At 44.4% G+C, this 16174-nt stretch overlaps 1 protein-coding gene and 1 pseudogene across 2 annotated transcripts in view; one reads left to right on the top strand and one right to left on the bottom strand.

The window, feature by feature from the left end:
* Positions 1-5233: 5233 nt before the first annotated feature.
* Positions 5234-5351, bottom strand: LOC126250026 (5S ribosomal RNA; annotated as a pseudogene).
* Positions 5352-8700: 3349 nt separating this feature from the next.
* The window catches only part of LOC126248379 (gelsolin, cytoplasmic), a 315183-nt gene continuing 307709 nt past the window's right edge, over positions 8701-16174 (top strand). For both annotated transcript variants that reach the window (XM_049949318.1, XM_049949317.1), the window contains exon 1: positions 8701-8803. In XM_049949318.1, coding sequence (XP_049805275.1) covers positions 8741-8803 — 63 coding nt within the window. In that variant the 5' untranslated portion in view covers positions 8701-8740. The remainder of the gene's footprint in view (positions 8804-16174) is intronic.

Raw genomic sequence — 16174 nt, forward strand, 5'->3', positions numbered from 1 at the left:
AGTGTTGTTATAACAATAGTGTCAAGCGGCAAATAAGAGGAAAAATTAAATCCCCAAATGCTCTCGTCTAGAAGAACTACCAGAAGAAACAGAATTAATTGTTAAAGCCATAAAAGAGGTAGTTTACAGTAAAAAATTTAGAGATACACAGGAGTTAAAAAACAAACCTTCTCTGTATTTGTCAAATTACTGGCTGGAGAAATAAATAGATGATTCAGATGCGGTATTATGTTATAAGTTAAAAATTAAATTGGACATTATGAAAACTACACCTAACAAAAATAAGGAAAGGGTTGTTTTCTGTATGTAAATGTATATGTAAGAGTTAATAAAGATTAGATACTAGAATATTTGTTTGTCGTATTCGCTGATCTACCAAAAATCCTAAGATTTTTCCTATATACAATGATCCATGAGTATGTATTCCGGATGTGAAAATGGGTAGTGGGATGACCTTGAAAAAGAAGATATCTGAAAGTATAGTGAACCCCTTTTCATACCTATATGAAATCCATCCCCAAATAAATTGTTCCAGCTTCGCACTGAAAAAAAAAAAATGTACACTCCTTCCTCTCCAGCAGCTAGACACAGACTTAGTCCTTTTCCTGCCAATTACTAGGAAGAAGTAGAGGTTGGATGAGTTAGGTTAGTGGAGGTAACTCAATTGACCTATTTTCCCACCAAACTTTTCCCGCTACTTTTTTAGGTTAGTGGAGGTGGCCCAAGTGACCTTTCTTCCGCCATTTTCTGGGAGGAGGAAGGGGGGGCGAGAGGGGAGGGGAGGAGATGGGGTTAGGTTAGTGGATGGAGCCCAGTTGACCTTTCTTCCCGCCAAAATCTGAACTTCCCACCATGACGTCATTTCAGCATTGTAACATCTACTGCCGCCATCTTTGATTTGCTATCTTGAATAATTTTGGCAACAATGCAGAGAGGGATGATGTCTTTGTTGCCCTACTACTCACAGAAAAGCAGATTGCTGCTTATCCTGTCCATCAGATCATTTATGTATATAGGAAATAATAGTGGTCTTATCACACTTCCATAGGGCACTCCTGACGATACCCTTGTACCTGCTGAACACTCGCTGTCGAGGACCACACGCTATGTTCTATTACTTAACAAGTCTTCCAACCACTCACATATCTGGGTATCTATTCCATATGCTCGTACCTTTGTTGACAGTCTGCGGTGGGGCATCGTATAAAATGCGTTTCGCAAATCTAGAAATATCAAATCCGCCAGTTAGCATTATAGGATGTGAGCGAAGGGCAAGCTGAATTTTAGACAAGCAATGTATTCTAAAACCGTGCTGATTTGTGGACAGAAGCTTTTCCGTCTCAAGGAAATTTATAATATTCGAACTGAGAATATTTTGAATTCTGCAGCAAACCGATGTTACGGATATTGGTCTGTAATTTTGTGGATCTGTTCGTTTACCCTTCTTATAAACAAGAGTTACTTGCGCTTTTTCCAGTCGATTGGGACTTTGTGCTGGGTGAGAGATTCGCGATAAATGAAAGCTAACAAGGGAACCTCCCCATCGCACCCCCCTCAGATTTAGTTATAAGTTGGCACAGTGCATAGGCCTTGAAAAACTGAACACAAATGAATCGAGAAAACAGGAAGAAGTTGTGTGGAACTGTAAAAAAATAAGCAAAATATACAAACTGAGTAGTCCATGGGCCACATAGGCAACATCATGGACAACGTGGGCTCAGGAGCGCCGTGGTCCCGTGGTAGCGTGAGCAGCTGCAGAACGAAAGGTCCTTGGTTCAAGTCTTCCCTAGAGTGAAAATTTTACTTTCTTTGTTTTTGCGTAGTTATTATCTGTCCTTTCGTTCATTGACGTCTCTGTTCACTGTAATAAGTTTAGTGTCTGTGTTTTGCGACCGCATCGCAAAACCGTGCGATTAGTAGACGAAAGGACGTGCCTCTCCAATGGGAAGCGAAAACATTTGATCGCAGAGTCATAGGTCAACCGATTCCTCGACAGGAAAACAGATCTGATATATTGTATACGACACTGGTAACGGCATGTGCATCACATGACAGGAATATGGTGTCGACCCACCTAACTTGTACACTTGGCGAATGGGTAAAAAGATTCTTCTACCTTCCCCGATTTAGGTTTTCTTGTGGATGTGATAATCACTCCCAAAAAAGTGATGAAAACATAAGAGTTTGTCACATAAACTGAAAATAAAAAAATAAACTTTTCACTCGATGGAAGATTTGAACCAAGGACCTTTCGTTCCGCAGCTGCTCACGTTACCACGAGACAACAGCGCTCCCGCGTTCCCAGTCTCCTTGATGTTGCATATCTTCCCATGAACTACTCAGTTTGTATATTTTGCTTATTTTTTCACAGTTCGACACAACTTCTTCCTGTTTTCTCAATTGATCTGTGTTCAGTTTTTCAAGGCCTATTCACTGTGCCAACTTATAACTAAATCTGAGGGGGGTGCGATGGGGAGGTTCCCTTGTAAGTAAGGGGCAGGTGCTGTGTAAAACCAAACTGGGATTCCAGCTGGACCTGGTGATTTATTTTCAACTCTTTCAGTTGTTTCCATACACAAGGGATGCTTACTATTGTGTCCTCCTTACGCAAATCTGTGCGCCAATTAAGCACATACGATTTTCTCAAACCATTGTTTTCCATTCGTGGTGAAGGCGGTGAAATCGACAAATAGCAAGGGTGCCTCTTTGCGCAAATAAGAACAGACGCATTTTATTCTACATTTCTTTTATGATGTAAATGTAAACATTTGTAGTTACAATGAAATGAATACCCCTAGCTGCATACAGGCGTTGATATAAGGCAATGGGGACAGTTGAAAATGTGTGCACCATCAGGAACTCGAACCCGGGATCTCCTGCTTACATGGCAGATGCTCTATCCAGCTGAGCCACCGAGGACGCAGGGGCTAGGGCGACTACAGGGACTTATGACTGGCACGCCTCCCGTGAGACCCACATTCCCAACTTATTGTCCCGCACTATATTCATAGTGCCCCTGCCCATTATAATTACTCGCGGCTTTTTGCCGATTCTCGTAAGAGTTCGGGCACTGTTTGTGCATCCACACAGAAGAAGATGGTCAAAATGCCGGTGAGCCTTAAGTGTATATATTTATGAAGATGGTATCTGTTCTTTCGGACATGTCCGAAAGAGCAGTAACCATCTTCATAAATATATGTAAACATTTGTGTTCTAACGGTTAAGATTTATCCAGAATGAGATTTTCACTCTGCAGCGGAGTGTCCGCTCATATGAAACTTTCTGGCAAATTAAAACGGTGTGCCAGACCAAGACTCGAACTGTGCCCTCAGATGGTGGAGGCACTTGCCCGCGAAAGGCAAAGGTCCCGAGTTCGAGTCTCGATCCGGCACACAGTTTTAATCTGCCAGGAAATTTCGTTAAGATTTATGTTCAAAATTAACTTTAGTGTTCCAAATTTGATTTTACAGCATAATATGGCTAGCCGTTTCAATGTCTGGTTAGAAAGTACGTTTAGCGTAATCCAGGAACAGCGACGTGGATGTAATATTATGTAAATTGAAGGTGGAGGCAGGGAGAAAGGAAAAGAAAGGGAAGGAACTAATTATATCAGCTGCATCAGCCCTTCATTCAGGATCAGCGGCGACGAGTGAGTATGTGTGGCGGTCCAGTACTCGAATCCCGAATCTCCTGCTTACTAGGCAGTTGAATTAACCACTGCGGCATCTAGAAACAGTGTTATTGCAAACACGTGAACTATCTCGGCACACTCCCCGACCGACTCACGTCCCCCCCCCCTTCCCCCCCTCCCCCTGCGCCTAGTATCCGCAGTCCCCGTCCATATCCTCCATGCTCGCTAATTTTAGTTTCTCGCTGGAGGGCAAACGTAAACGTGCATTCGTACTTAAGGTTAAGGATTCATTGTCCATCGAGGCGCATCAGTTACATGAATGTGTAGTGCATGTTATTTCGAACATGTCCGAAAGAACAAACACCACACATTAATTTAGTGGATGTAATACATTTCTGTTGACATTGGGCCGGCCGTTGTGACTGTGCGGTTCTAGGCGCTTCAACCTGGTACCGCGCTGCTGCTACCGTCGCAAGTTAGAATCCTGCCTCGGGCATGAATGTGTGTGATGTCCTTAGGTTAGTTAGGTTTAAGCAGTTCTAAGTCTAGGGGACTGACGACCTCAGATGTTAATTTCCATAGTGCTCAGAGCCATTTGAACCATTTGTTCACATTGGGATGCTTGATTTCTTGAGTCCCATTGAGTCTCACCATTAGGGTGCTTGATCTCTGCGAGTATGCGTGGACACTGTACCTTATCAGTTACTGTATTAATAATGGTTGCAGGGCGGCCACCGAAATCAAGCATTCCGATGGTTTGGTGACTAGCCACTATCAACCCCACAGGGAACAGAAAACTACTATACCATATAAATAGCCTGCTTGCCAAAAATGTCCGTCCACATTACCCGCATTCGGGAGGACGACGGTTCAAACCCGTCTCCGGCCATCTTGATTTAGGTTTCCCGTTATTTCCCTAAATCGCTTCAGGAAAATGCCGGGATGGTTACTTTGAAACGGCACGGCCGATTTCCTTCCCCATCCTTCCCTAATCCGAGCTCGTGCTCCATCTCTAATGCCCTCGTTGTTCACGGGACTTTAACATTAATCTCCTCCTACTCCATATTAATTGTACTTTACATTCACATTTGCCACACTCAAGTAACGTATGAACATCAATATCAACCGCTAGAACCCAAAGGTTTACACTTACATCGTAAATGACATGTTGACTCAAATGTGCAGGTTTTTAATTCCAAAAACTGGCACACTTGCTATTTGTCGATTACAGCGCCATCTACCACAAATGGATTAAACCGTACTCATTTTTGGCCACAGAATCCGAATATACGATAAAAATGGGCGGTTCACATTTTGAAAGTAGGAAGTTCACCCCGTCCACGCAGGTAGCGTGGTTAAGAAGTGGTCAGTTGCAGCACAGACATATGTCCCCTTTACCAGCACTCCGTCTTCAGGCCACAAGTGGCCCATCGAGACCATCCGACCGCCGAGTCATCCTCAGCCGTGGATTGTGATAGGAGGGGCGTGTGGTCAGCACACCGCTCTCCCGGTCGTTATGATGGTTTTCTTTGACCGAAGCCGCTACTATTCGGTCGAGTAGCTCCTCAGTTGGCATCACGAGGCTGAGTGCACCCCGAAAAATGGCAACAGCCCATGGCGGCCCGGACGGTCACCCATCCAAGTGCTGGCCACTCCCGACAGCGCTTAACTTCGGTGATCTGACGGGAACCGGTGTTTCCACTGCGGCAAGGCCGTTGCCTTTTTGATATATTTAGACGTCCCAAATTGAAACAAACACCCTGTTTATACACAGAATGGTCATAAACATTCGGAAGAACGTGTAAGGGTTTTGCAGCGTTGTTTGTGCTGAAAAAAAAAAGGTTCAAATGGCTCTGAGCACTATGGGACTTAACATCTGAGGTCATCAGTCCCCTAGAACTTAGAACTACTTAAACCTAACTAACCTAAGGACATCACACATATCCATGCCCGAGGCAGGATTCGAACCTGCGACCGTAGCGGTCGTGCGGTTCCAGACTGTAGCGCCTAGAACCGCTCGGCCACTCAGTCCGGCGCTGAAAAGTAATCTTTACATTAAAAAATTCGATACATTGCTCCGTTTCCGAGTTAATTAGCGTTAAATTTAAGCAATGAGGCCGTCCCTCCGTGTACAATTAATGTCAGTTGCTACCATAGTGTAGACGATTGCGCACGAGACGACTGGCTCGGGTTTGATTCTTACTATAGTCCCATCTCGTTTTTGTATCACTCTCTTGTTCGGTTATAGGAAACCAAACGACGCCCAAGTTTGGCGACACTGCCTCCGGTGGCCGCTTGAATCTGCGCGCGCAATGGCCTGATTCACTATCGTCAATGGTAATTTTTTGCTTAAAAATTATTTGTCCGCACAACCTACCCTGCAACGTCCTGACAAGCTTTTCAGATTGTTTATAACCAGCCTGTATATTGTGAAAAGTAATATGGCTCAAATGGCTCTGAGCACTATGGGACTCAACTGCTGAGGTCATTAGTCCCCTAGAACTTAGAACTAGTTAAACCTAACTAACCTAAGGACATCACAAACAACCATGCCCGAGGCAGGATTCGAACCTGCGACCGTAGCGGTCTTGCGGTTCCAGACTGCAGCGCCTTTAACCGCACGGCCACGTCGGCCGGCGAAAAGTAATAGTCATGTAATATTCGCCAGGGGCACGTCTGCAGATTTCTAGCCATTAAGAATGAAACACTGTTTCCTGGAAACTGTTTAATCCAGTCACAAAGCTGGTCTGATATTCCGTACACTCGTGTTTTGCTCATTAGGTAGCAGTGCGAACGGTATCGAACTCCTTCCGTAAATCAACGAACACGGCATCAAACTGGGCGCCGGTAGAGGCACGCAGAGTAACGTGGCCGGTAGATGAGCCACCAACAGGGCACGCGTGGGTAGGACGATAGTGATGGAGGTTGCGTGGGCAGCTGCTGTAGGGAAAATACCGACCGCTGGAGGGGTAGTGCCGTTCCATACTGAAGCCTTTGCTCAGATTTTTGTAAGTGCCCACGCCCACTTCCGCATGGTGACCACTCAAAAAGATCTCCTGGCACCCCTACGTTGGTTATTGTCTAAAAATAATTCCGCTGAAAACGCAGCGATTTATTTTCGTCTCGGTTGTTACCCATTTATAACTTACAGAGATGCGTCATGAGTGGCGTATTTTGAGTAATACCTACATTTCTCTTGTTACCATGTTAAAATTTGCTTCTTTTGCCGAAACACAGCGAAGTTTACACTCTGTCACCTCACAAGCATGTTGTGCAGACGCAGTTGCGAGGGAATACTGAAACTGCGGTTTATTAAGTGTGTTAAGTGAGAAGCTAATGAAAAGTAACGACAGCTTGTACAAAAACGTGTAGCGTCTTCACTTACGTTTTTTTTTTTTTTAACCCACAGCATTTCTCGTTTCACCAGCTATCGATGGCCCTTAAAAATTACATTATTTCGTTGAAAAAGTCTGTAGTTAGCGGAACGCCCATACGGCAAAATGTTTTTCTCTTTGCATACTGTCATTTGCCAAAATCTCATTTCGATATCTCAAACCGTTTATGGAATATGAGGAATGTTGTGGATATTTCATTCTGGCTTTATCATTGGCGCGCGCGACAGCAACATATCGGGTGATCAAAAGGCAGTATAAATTTGAAAACCGAATAAATCACGGAATAATGTAGATAGAGAGGTACAACTTGACACACATGCTTGGAATGACATGGGGTTTTATTAGAACCAAAAAAATACAAAAGTTCAAAAAATGTCCGACAGATGGCGCTTCATCTTATCAGAATAGCAATAATTAGAGTAACAAAGTAAGACAAAGCAAAGATGATGTTCTGTACAGGAAATGCTCAACATGTCCACCAACATTCCTCAACAATAGCTGTAGTCGAGGAATAATGTTGTGAACAGCACTGTAAAGCATGTCCGGAGTTATGGTGAGGCATTGGCGTCGGATGTTGTCTTTCAGCATCCCTAGATATGTCTATCGATCACGATACACTCGCGACTTCAGGTAACCCCAAAGCCAATAATCGCACGGACTGAGGTCTGGGGACCTGGGAGGCCAAGCATGACAGAAGTGGCGGCTGAGCACACGATCATCACCAAACAAAGCGCGCAAGAGATCTTTCACGCGTCTAGCAATATGGGGTGGTTGTGATAAAACCCCATGTCATTCCAAGCATGTTTGTCAATTTTTACCTCTCTATCTACATTATTCCGTGGTTTATTAAGTTTTCAAATTTATACTGACTTTTTGATCACCCGGTATACCGTACGCACCAAATATAAAATCATAACGACCCCTATTTTTCCTTGCAAACTTTTTCGAATTTCACTTAGTGTCTTAAGTGTAGATATCACAATAACTATGACCATTAACGAAACAACGGTCACGTCTTCATAAAGCTGACACACGAAGCTGTAAGTACCGCAAAAATTAGATATTTTCACCGAATATTTTCTGTAAAATCGTTTTCGCGTGCATTTACATTCTGTCACCGCAGCGTGTGTCGGACCGGCCGAAAGCAGGCGAACAAGCAAGGCCTCTCGTTCCGAAAGGAGCCCGGCGCTTCAGTCGAAAACTGCCCACTGCGCATCAGCCTCCATATACTGCGCGGACCATATCTACTGGTTTTGTCTCTCGTGGTATATTAGACGAACGATACATTCAATCTACAGTAATTAGAGTGGAAAGCAGCTATAGGCAACAAGGAATTACTGATACCACTGCTTCGCTTGCCCGACAAATTGCCCGTATAACATGTCTTCGGCCAAGGCAGTCCAGCAACCAGCGTTGATGTCTGCGATGTCGCGTGGAGGGGATTACCTAACAGTATATCCAACCTCTTTTCGATTACCTGCCACGATGCTTAGAGTTATTGACTGCAGCACGGCCAGACGCTAGTTTTCTGCTATCAACTCTGTGAACCCCGAGTGTCCTGCGGCGGTGGCGGCGAGGAGTCGCTGCGCGGCCACGCCTCTGCTCTCGCGCATGCGCAGTAGGACCAGCGCCGCGAAGGCTGGCGCGCGCCGCGACGGCGCCGTCATTGCTAGCTGCGAAGCCGGCGAGACAGGTCATAGCTGCGGCTGCTGCCATGGTGCCACCAGCATTCGAGGACGCCGGCAAACAGGCCGGCATCACCGTATGGAGAATTGAGGTGAGTAGCGAGATGTCACTGATGTTTAATAACAAAGCAGTTACGTAAAAGATGGAACATTTCTTTCTAAAATCAGGTGTTCACTGCTTCATTGAAGATCATTTCACTCACGAGGTTGTCAAATATGTAATTAAAATTAGAATACTTCAAAAAATTACTGAAATGCCACATTGCTAAGAGGAAACATATTGCACTCTTCTTAATACCCAATAATAATATGTAAATACTTAATTTCTGCACTACATAAGCTTTTTTTTTCATAGGTAGCACGACGCGTGTCGTGAAATTCCCATTTTCAAGTGCTATGGAATTTACCGTAGTATTTGTTGTGATGTGTGTGTGTGTGTGTGTGCGCGCACTATTCTGCTTCATTCGCCCTGCAGTCTTGTTTTTGTGATCCAGTTATTGTGACTTCTTCAGTATGCAGAAAATCGCACATGTGCAAAACGTCATCCACACTGTTTGCTTTACGTTAAATAATAACATATTGTGATAAACAGTGTGGATGATGTTTTGCGTGTTTATGGACTTCTGCCCAGTGGAGACGGTACAGTAACGTAAGATCATATAAAGAGGACACAGGGCAAGAGAAGCGGAACACTACACTTGCAGACATGACATCCAACAATAATGTGAATTTCCACAGTACTAAAAAATAGGAATGGTTTCCAGAAACGCGTGATACTACGAATGGAAAAACGTAAATGTTACAATAACATACTGTTTAAGTAATTGACAGTTCTAGGCTTCGGTAAAATACATCGTTTATAATTGATGAAGTAAAGTTGCTCATATTATGCTTTAGCCACGTTGCCGTTGTTTTCTCGTCGAAAAATTTCCAGAAAATGTAAAACGTATTGTAGGAATAAATCTGTCGTTCGTGACAATCCTACTCAGTCCCTTCAGTTCCTGATCACAGAAACTGGGGCTGGGCTGTGAAAATTATATAAATAACAAATATACTAACTTAAATTGTTAAGGTTTGACGCATCATTTCACTTTAATAGCCACTTTCAGAGAAATGCGTTACATTGCAACACCTCACTTGTATGATTCACCGTGCAGTCAATACAAAAAAGGAATTAATGTAGTATTTAGGTAAGGAAGTGCTACTAGTTACCGCTGTTAGTTTGTATTCATAACATAAATGTAATCGTTGCCGGAAGAACCGCGGCAACACCCACTTGTGCAAGTCTTGTGTTACTGACAAACTCAGACGCGCTGCGATCCCAATGGTATCCTCTCTTGTTAATGTCATTGAGTTGTGGATGACTTGAGTCCCTGTAGCGTAAACTAGCACGCCTGTGGGTGTAACTTGCCTTGATATGCATTGTTGACAAATTACTTCGTATGACTCAGCCTGACATATTATCGTCCTCTTGTCAGTAAATGCTTTCCCACAATAAATATACATCCAAAGAATAGGTTTGTTTCCGCAGCACAAGTGTTTACATCTTGTAAGGCCCTTTCCTATATGTATACGCTAATATAACGATATAACGCAACGCGTTAGTAAGCCACAGGTTGGGGAGAGCCAGCTAAATGCTCTGCTGTGCAACTGTGCGCACCACGCACATTTTAAGCTAGTTAATTTGGCGAACCCACAGGTGCAAGAACGGCTTCCGCTGCAATGTTTTCGTGTATATCTTCGCGTTACACTAAAATAGGGTACTGTACGGCATTCGCGTAGCAAAACTGAGCAGAATTTAGCTGTTGAAATGAACATTTTTTAGCACATGAAGTGAGTTTGTCGCAATAATCCTATAGGCAGTCCGCAGTAGTAAACGTTTTAACAGACTAGAAAGATTGATTAACTTGTAAGTCTTAGGATGTTTCAATCCATGTTTCCTCCATAACAGATTCCTGTGTTTAGATTTTCCGAGTTATCGCATGTATAAATTAATTTAAATGGAAAATTTAGAACGCTTGCTGGCACAGCTTCGGCAGCCGAAATGTTTTTATAATTGGTAAATAAAGTACGCCATACCATTGCTTCTTTTGTATACCTACCAAATTGACTCACCACGTTACAGAAAAGCTTTAGCGTTTATAAAACAGGCAGAATTAATATTTCTTGCTAGTCGTAATATGTAAAATATTTTTGTAATCGAATGACATCCATCTGCAGTGTATTGTTGCAGAGTTCATTTTTTCACTCGTGCACAACTACTACCGCATAGTCTGCTTATTGTACCTACTATGACAGATTAAACACTGGGAAGAAACTTCTTTGGGAAGAAAATTATATGGCATCCGCTGCAGAACTCCCTAGTACTAAATGACTAAAATAGCTGTTAGATAAACGGAAGCGTCTCTCGTTATTTTATTACACACTCTGCGATCAGTCACAACCGTAATCAGTGTGTATCCAGAGATAGTGAACGACCACACAAAATTAGTTTTTGGTTAGGCAAATACCAAACTGAAATTCTTTGGAAGAATCTTTAGTAACTGAAATTTACTTGGGGAGGGGGTGACTTACAAAACTTGTTCTTAGATTCTCGAATATTACTCGTTATTGTGGGATCCAGACAATGTGATTGATACGAAGATCGAAATATCTAAAGAGAATCATACTGTCACTGGTTCGTTCTATCTAGTCATCACAGAAGCAGAACAGTGTTGTCAGAAGCTACGAAAAGCAATGTTCCTCAAGGAAGAGTTCTACTGTCGAAATCTGAGAAATAAAGCTAAAAAAGTCAAGAAAAATTGCACTTCCTCTCACATGCATCTCGGAAGCGACTGAAAACATAGAGGGACATTAATCGAGATTACATTTAGGCTTGCCAACGATGTTTTTTTTTTCAACACTATTAGCAAAATAAGTAGGTATGGGGAAGAAATAGTAGTGGTGCCTGAAATAACCATCGTCAGTGTGCGCTGATTTGGAAGTGCGTGATTAAAACTGCATGCGGAACCTGTGACATCTCTCGCAGGCAAGTGCTCCACCGACCGAGCTATCAAGGATGACTCACGACCCGCCCTCGCAGCTTCACTTCCGCCAGTATCTAATCTCCTACCTTCCAAACTTCATAGAACTTGGCCTAAGCACTTTTCGGGACCAACACTTCTGGAAGAATTGGTATAACGCAGAAATGTCTTACCATAGCCTAGGGATTTCTGTCCATAATTAATCCCATAGGCTGTGGATAAACCATTTATCTGAACTATCGTTTCTTCTACAATTGTTGATTCAACAAGGCATGCTGGATAGCTTCTGTGAAGCTTCGAAGGTAGAAGAGGTACTAGCGGATGTGAAGCTTTTGGGCTGGTTCGTAGGTAGTGCTTCAAAACTCAGAGATACAGCATTTGCCCGCGAAAAAATAAAGAGCAAAGATGGACTGACTCTGTCCACTTAAATTTCAAATAAGCAAAATGTAGCTTTCCAAAATGAAGACTGCTTTTATTTCATAAATGTACTTCGATTGATGTAAGTATTGGGTTTGATGATATTAGGTTTGTGGGGCGCTCAACTGCGCGGTCATTTGCGCCCGTACAAAGTCCTAGTTGTTACACAGTCCAATTTTTTTCTCAGTCCTCTCTAGCCACTATCGTAAATGATGATGCTGATGCTGGTGATGAAATAACACACCCAATGCCCAACCCCGCCGGGAATCGAAACTGGAACTCCATGATCCAGAGACAGCAACGCTAACCACTAGACCATAAGCTGGAGACAGGTACAGGATGACAATTACTGAACTATATGAGATAAAATCGTCAAAACTTCTGAACGGTTTTGCGTTGGGACGTTCGAACTGCACGGTTAGCTGCGGGGCATGATGAATTTAGTATGCGCATGCATGGTTTGGTTTAGCAACGAAGCCGACTTTCATTTGGATGGGTTCGTCAATAAGCAAAATTGACGCATTTGGGGGACTGAGAATCCACATTTCGCGATGGAGAAGTCACTCTCAACGGGTGATTGTGTGGTGTGCAACGTCCAGTCAAGGAATAATTGCTGCGATATTCCTTGATGGCACGGTGACTACCGAACGATATGTGAAGGTTTTGGAAGGTGATTTCATCCCCATCATCATCCATAGTGACCCTGATTTCGACAATACGTTGTTCATGCAAGACGGAGCTCGACCCCATCGAAGCAGTAGTGTTTGACGTCCTGAAGGAGTACTTTGGGGACCGCATTCTGGCTCTGGGGTATCCAGTAGCCTCTCATTGGGTCTCATTGGCCGCCACATTCTCCGGACCTGAACACATGCCTCCTCTTTGTGGGGCCATATTAAAGACAAGATGTACAGCAATAACCCCAAAACCATTGCTGAGCTGAAAACAGCGGTTTAGAAGGTAAACTCATCGATGTTCTGACACTTCAGCGGGTCATGCAGAAGAATTTCGCTATTCGTCTGCGCCGCACCACCAATGATGGCATACACATGGAACATATCGTAACCCAAACCCGAATATCTCTAGTGACGTTTACATGTTGAATAAAGTGTGTGCACGCCGTAGTTTGTAACTAATTTACATTTTCTTCATATAATTCGATAATAAGTTACCTTGTATAAGCCTTTCAGTACTTTAAATACTACCACGAACGACATTCTGATACTTTGCTTTACAAGGTTAAATATTTGCGATTAGCCTCTGTCTTTGTCAGACAATTTGGTGTAGTTCAGAGATTTCAACGGATATGTCATTTCTTCAAATGCCGTACTAAATTGACCTTATTACTGTATGTAGGCCCTACCTGCTATTGCATCAGCAGTCTCTTTTGCCTCAGTGATATCGCGGAGCGGAAAGACTTACAACCCCCCTCCGTGTCCGGGGGTTAGAATAGGCCCAAGGTATTCCTGTCTGTCGTAAGAGGCGACTAAAAGGAGCCTCCACGTTTCGGCCTTTATGTGATGCTCCGCTGTCGGGTTTGACCTCCATCTCTCTAAATTTTCCCGAAGAGTGAGCCAATTGGGTAAAGGCGCCTTATATGGTGCATCGTGTCCATCGTGCATTGAGATCTTTTGCCCACTTTCTCGACGTCGCATTGCAGTCCCACACATTCTCCATCTCTTGGGCGAGGACACCTTCCTGGGTGCGTTTTCCACTATGCGCTATGCAGTGTCGCCTTCTGCGCCGACGATGACCATGGACTTCTTAGCATCTCATATCCAGCACAGTAGCCAGTCCGTTGTGGTGGGGCCATCATGTATCCTGTTGGTTGTAGCCCCCTGACCACACAGGGATCGCTCTGCTGATGCCTGCGCCGTTGACTACCCACGATGTCAAGGAGTAGATGCCCGTCACCCTGGGGCATCGGGACTCCCGGCAATGGCCATCCTGCCAGATGGCCTTTGCTGCGGCTGGGTGGCGCCCGTGGGGAGTGCCCCTGGTCGGAGTGGGTGGCATCAGGGTGGATGACACGACATGAAGCGTAATATGTCATCTCTTGCTGGTGGTTTGCCACTAGCAGTCTCTAAGCGGGCAAATACTAACTTCAGTGTTACGAAATATGGCCACAAATCATTCCCCTCCCTGGCCACACCATGGGAGGAACGCCAGGCTAAAGATGGCAGTGAAGGTTATTCGCCCCAGTACCTCGTATGTAGGAGAGTTGATCCCCATCATTTACGACAGTGGCTAGAGTGGACTGTGTAACAATTGGGACATTGTACGGGCGCTAATGACCGCGCAGTTGAGCGTCCCACAAACCAAACGCCATCAAACCCTATACTTAAACCAATGGAAGTACTTAACAAAATCTTCCGTCGGTTCTTGGTAGAACAACATTATAATAAATGAAAAGCACCAGTTTGCTTTTGTTCTACAATATTACTTTTATTGTAGAACAAAAGCAAACTGGTGCTTTTCATTTATTTCAATGGAAGTACATTTATTAAATAAAAGCATTGTTCATTTTGGAAAGCTACATTTTGCTTATTTAAAATTTAAGTGAACAGAGTCAGTCCATCTTTGCTCATTTGCATTTAAACTTCCTGGCAGATCAAAACTGTATGCCAGGTAGGACAAACCTGGGGCTCTTCATGTCCATGAAGTCTGTTTTTTGTGGAGCATTTGGAGGACAAGGTTGGGAAGATGGAGGGCTTGTCCAAAATGTCCTCTGCCCAGTCACGGGCATTACTCGCTTGTGGCAAGTTGGGGGAAGTTTCTGTTACCATCATGCCCCATAAGAGCTTAAATATGGTCCAGGGTATTATATTCCACAGGGCCCTTCTTTTGCAGTCTGACGACGAGTTGCGCGCCGTTTTAGAGCGGCGGAGTGTTCATTTCGTCTGGCGCGTCCATCAGTGTCTGTGGGATAATAAGGTTGCCACTGGTGCTTTCATCTTGGCCTTCGAAGGTGATATTGCCCGAGAAGGTCAAGGTGATGGTCTACCGCTGTGACGTCAAGCCATATATACCTCCCCCAATGTGGTGCTTTAAGTGCTGGAAGTTCGGCCATATGTTTTCCTGCTGTCCTTCCAGCGTCACATGTCGAGATTGTGGACGTCCATCTCATCCCAATACTCATTGTGCCCGCCTCCCATCTGTATCTACTGCAGATAGCATCATTCATCTCGCTCGCCAAACTGCAGGGTTTTACAGAAAGAGGAAAATCATGGAATATAAGACCCTGGAATGACTTGCCTACACTGAGGTTAAGAGGAAATTTGAGCAACTACATCCTGTGGCTATGACCTCCTCTTACACCGCCACTACCAAAACAGTTGTCGCCCCATCAGTTCCTCGCATTCCTGTCTGAGAACCAGAAGACTACACCGGCCCCTTTGATGGTGGGGGACACTTCCCTCCGTGTTGCTTCCGCACCACCTACTTTGGGAGCAACACCCCCCCCCCCCCAACCATCGTGGATATCAGCCTCCACCTCTGAGCCACAGAAGTGTAAGTCTTCTTTGGCTCTTGTCGCTAGGAAGGGGTCCCTTGGGTCAATCCGTCCCCATGTTTCTGCGAGTGGGAAAGATGACACCGCCAGTGGCTGAAGAGCCCAAAAGCAGCTGGTCGTAGGGCTTCACACTCATCCTCAGTCCTGGAGACTGAATCAGTGAAGTCCTCCCATTCAGGGAAACCCATGGAGCAGCGAAAGAAATCCAAAAAGAACGTCCCCAAGACCAAGGGAATTGCGGTGGCACCCACACAACTACCTACAAGCTATGCATCTGCAGATGAGTTGGAGATTCTGGCGTCCACTGAGGACCTAGATCTCGCCGGACCCTCAGACACAATGGATATAGACCGCTCAGGCAATAAGTCGGTGGCCAGCAGGTGACTGAGGCGTAAACTGCCTCATTGGATGTTCTATGCCTTCGCAGTCTCACGATGACGTCATCCTCCAGCGGAATTGCGACGGTTTTTTCCACTGCCTGGCTGAGCTATGGCAACTTAAGCTTTACACTTGGC

Source organism: Schistocerca nitens, chromosome 3 (genome assembly GCF_023898315.1).
Source record: "Schistocerca nitens isolate TAMUIC-IGC-003100 chromosome 3, iqSchNite1.1, whole genome shotgun sequence".
Lineage (NCBI taxonomy): Eukaryota > Metazoa > Arthropoda > Insecta > Orthoptera > Acrididae > Schistocerca > Schistocerca nitens.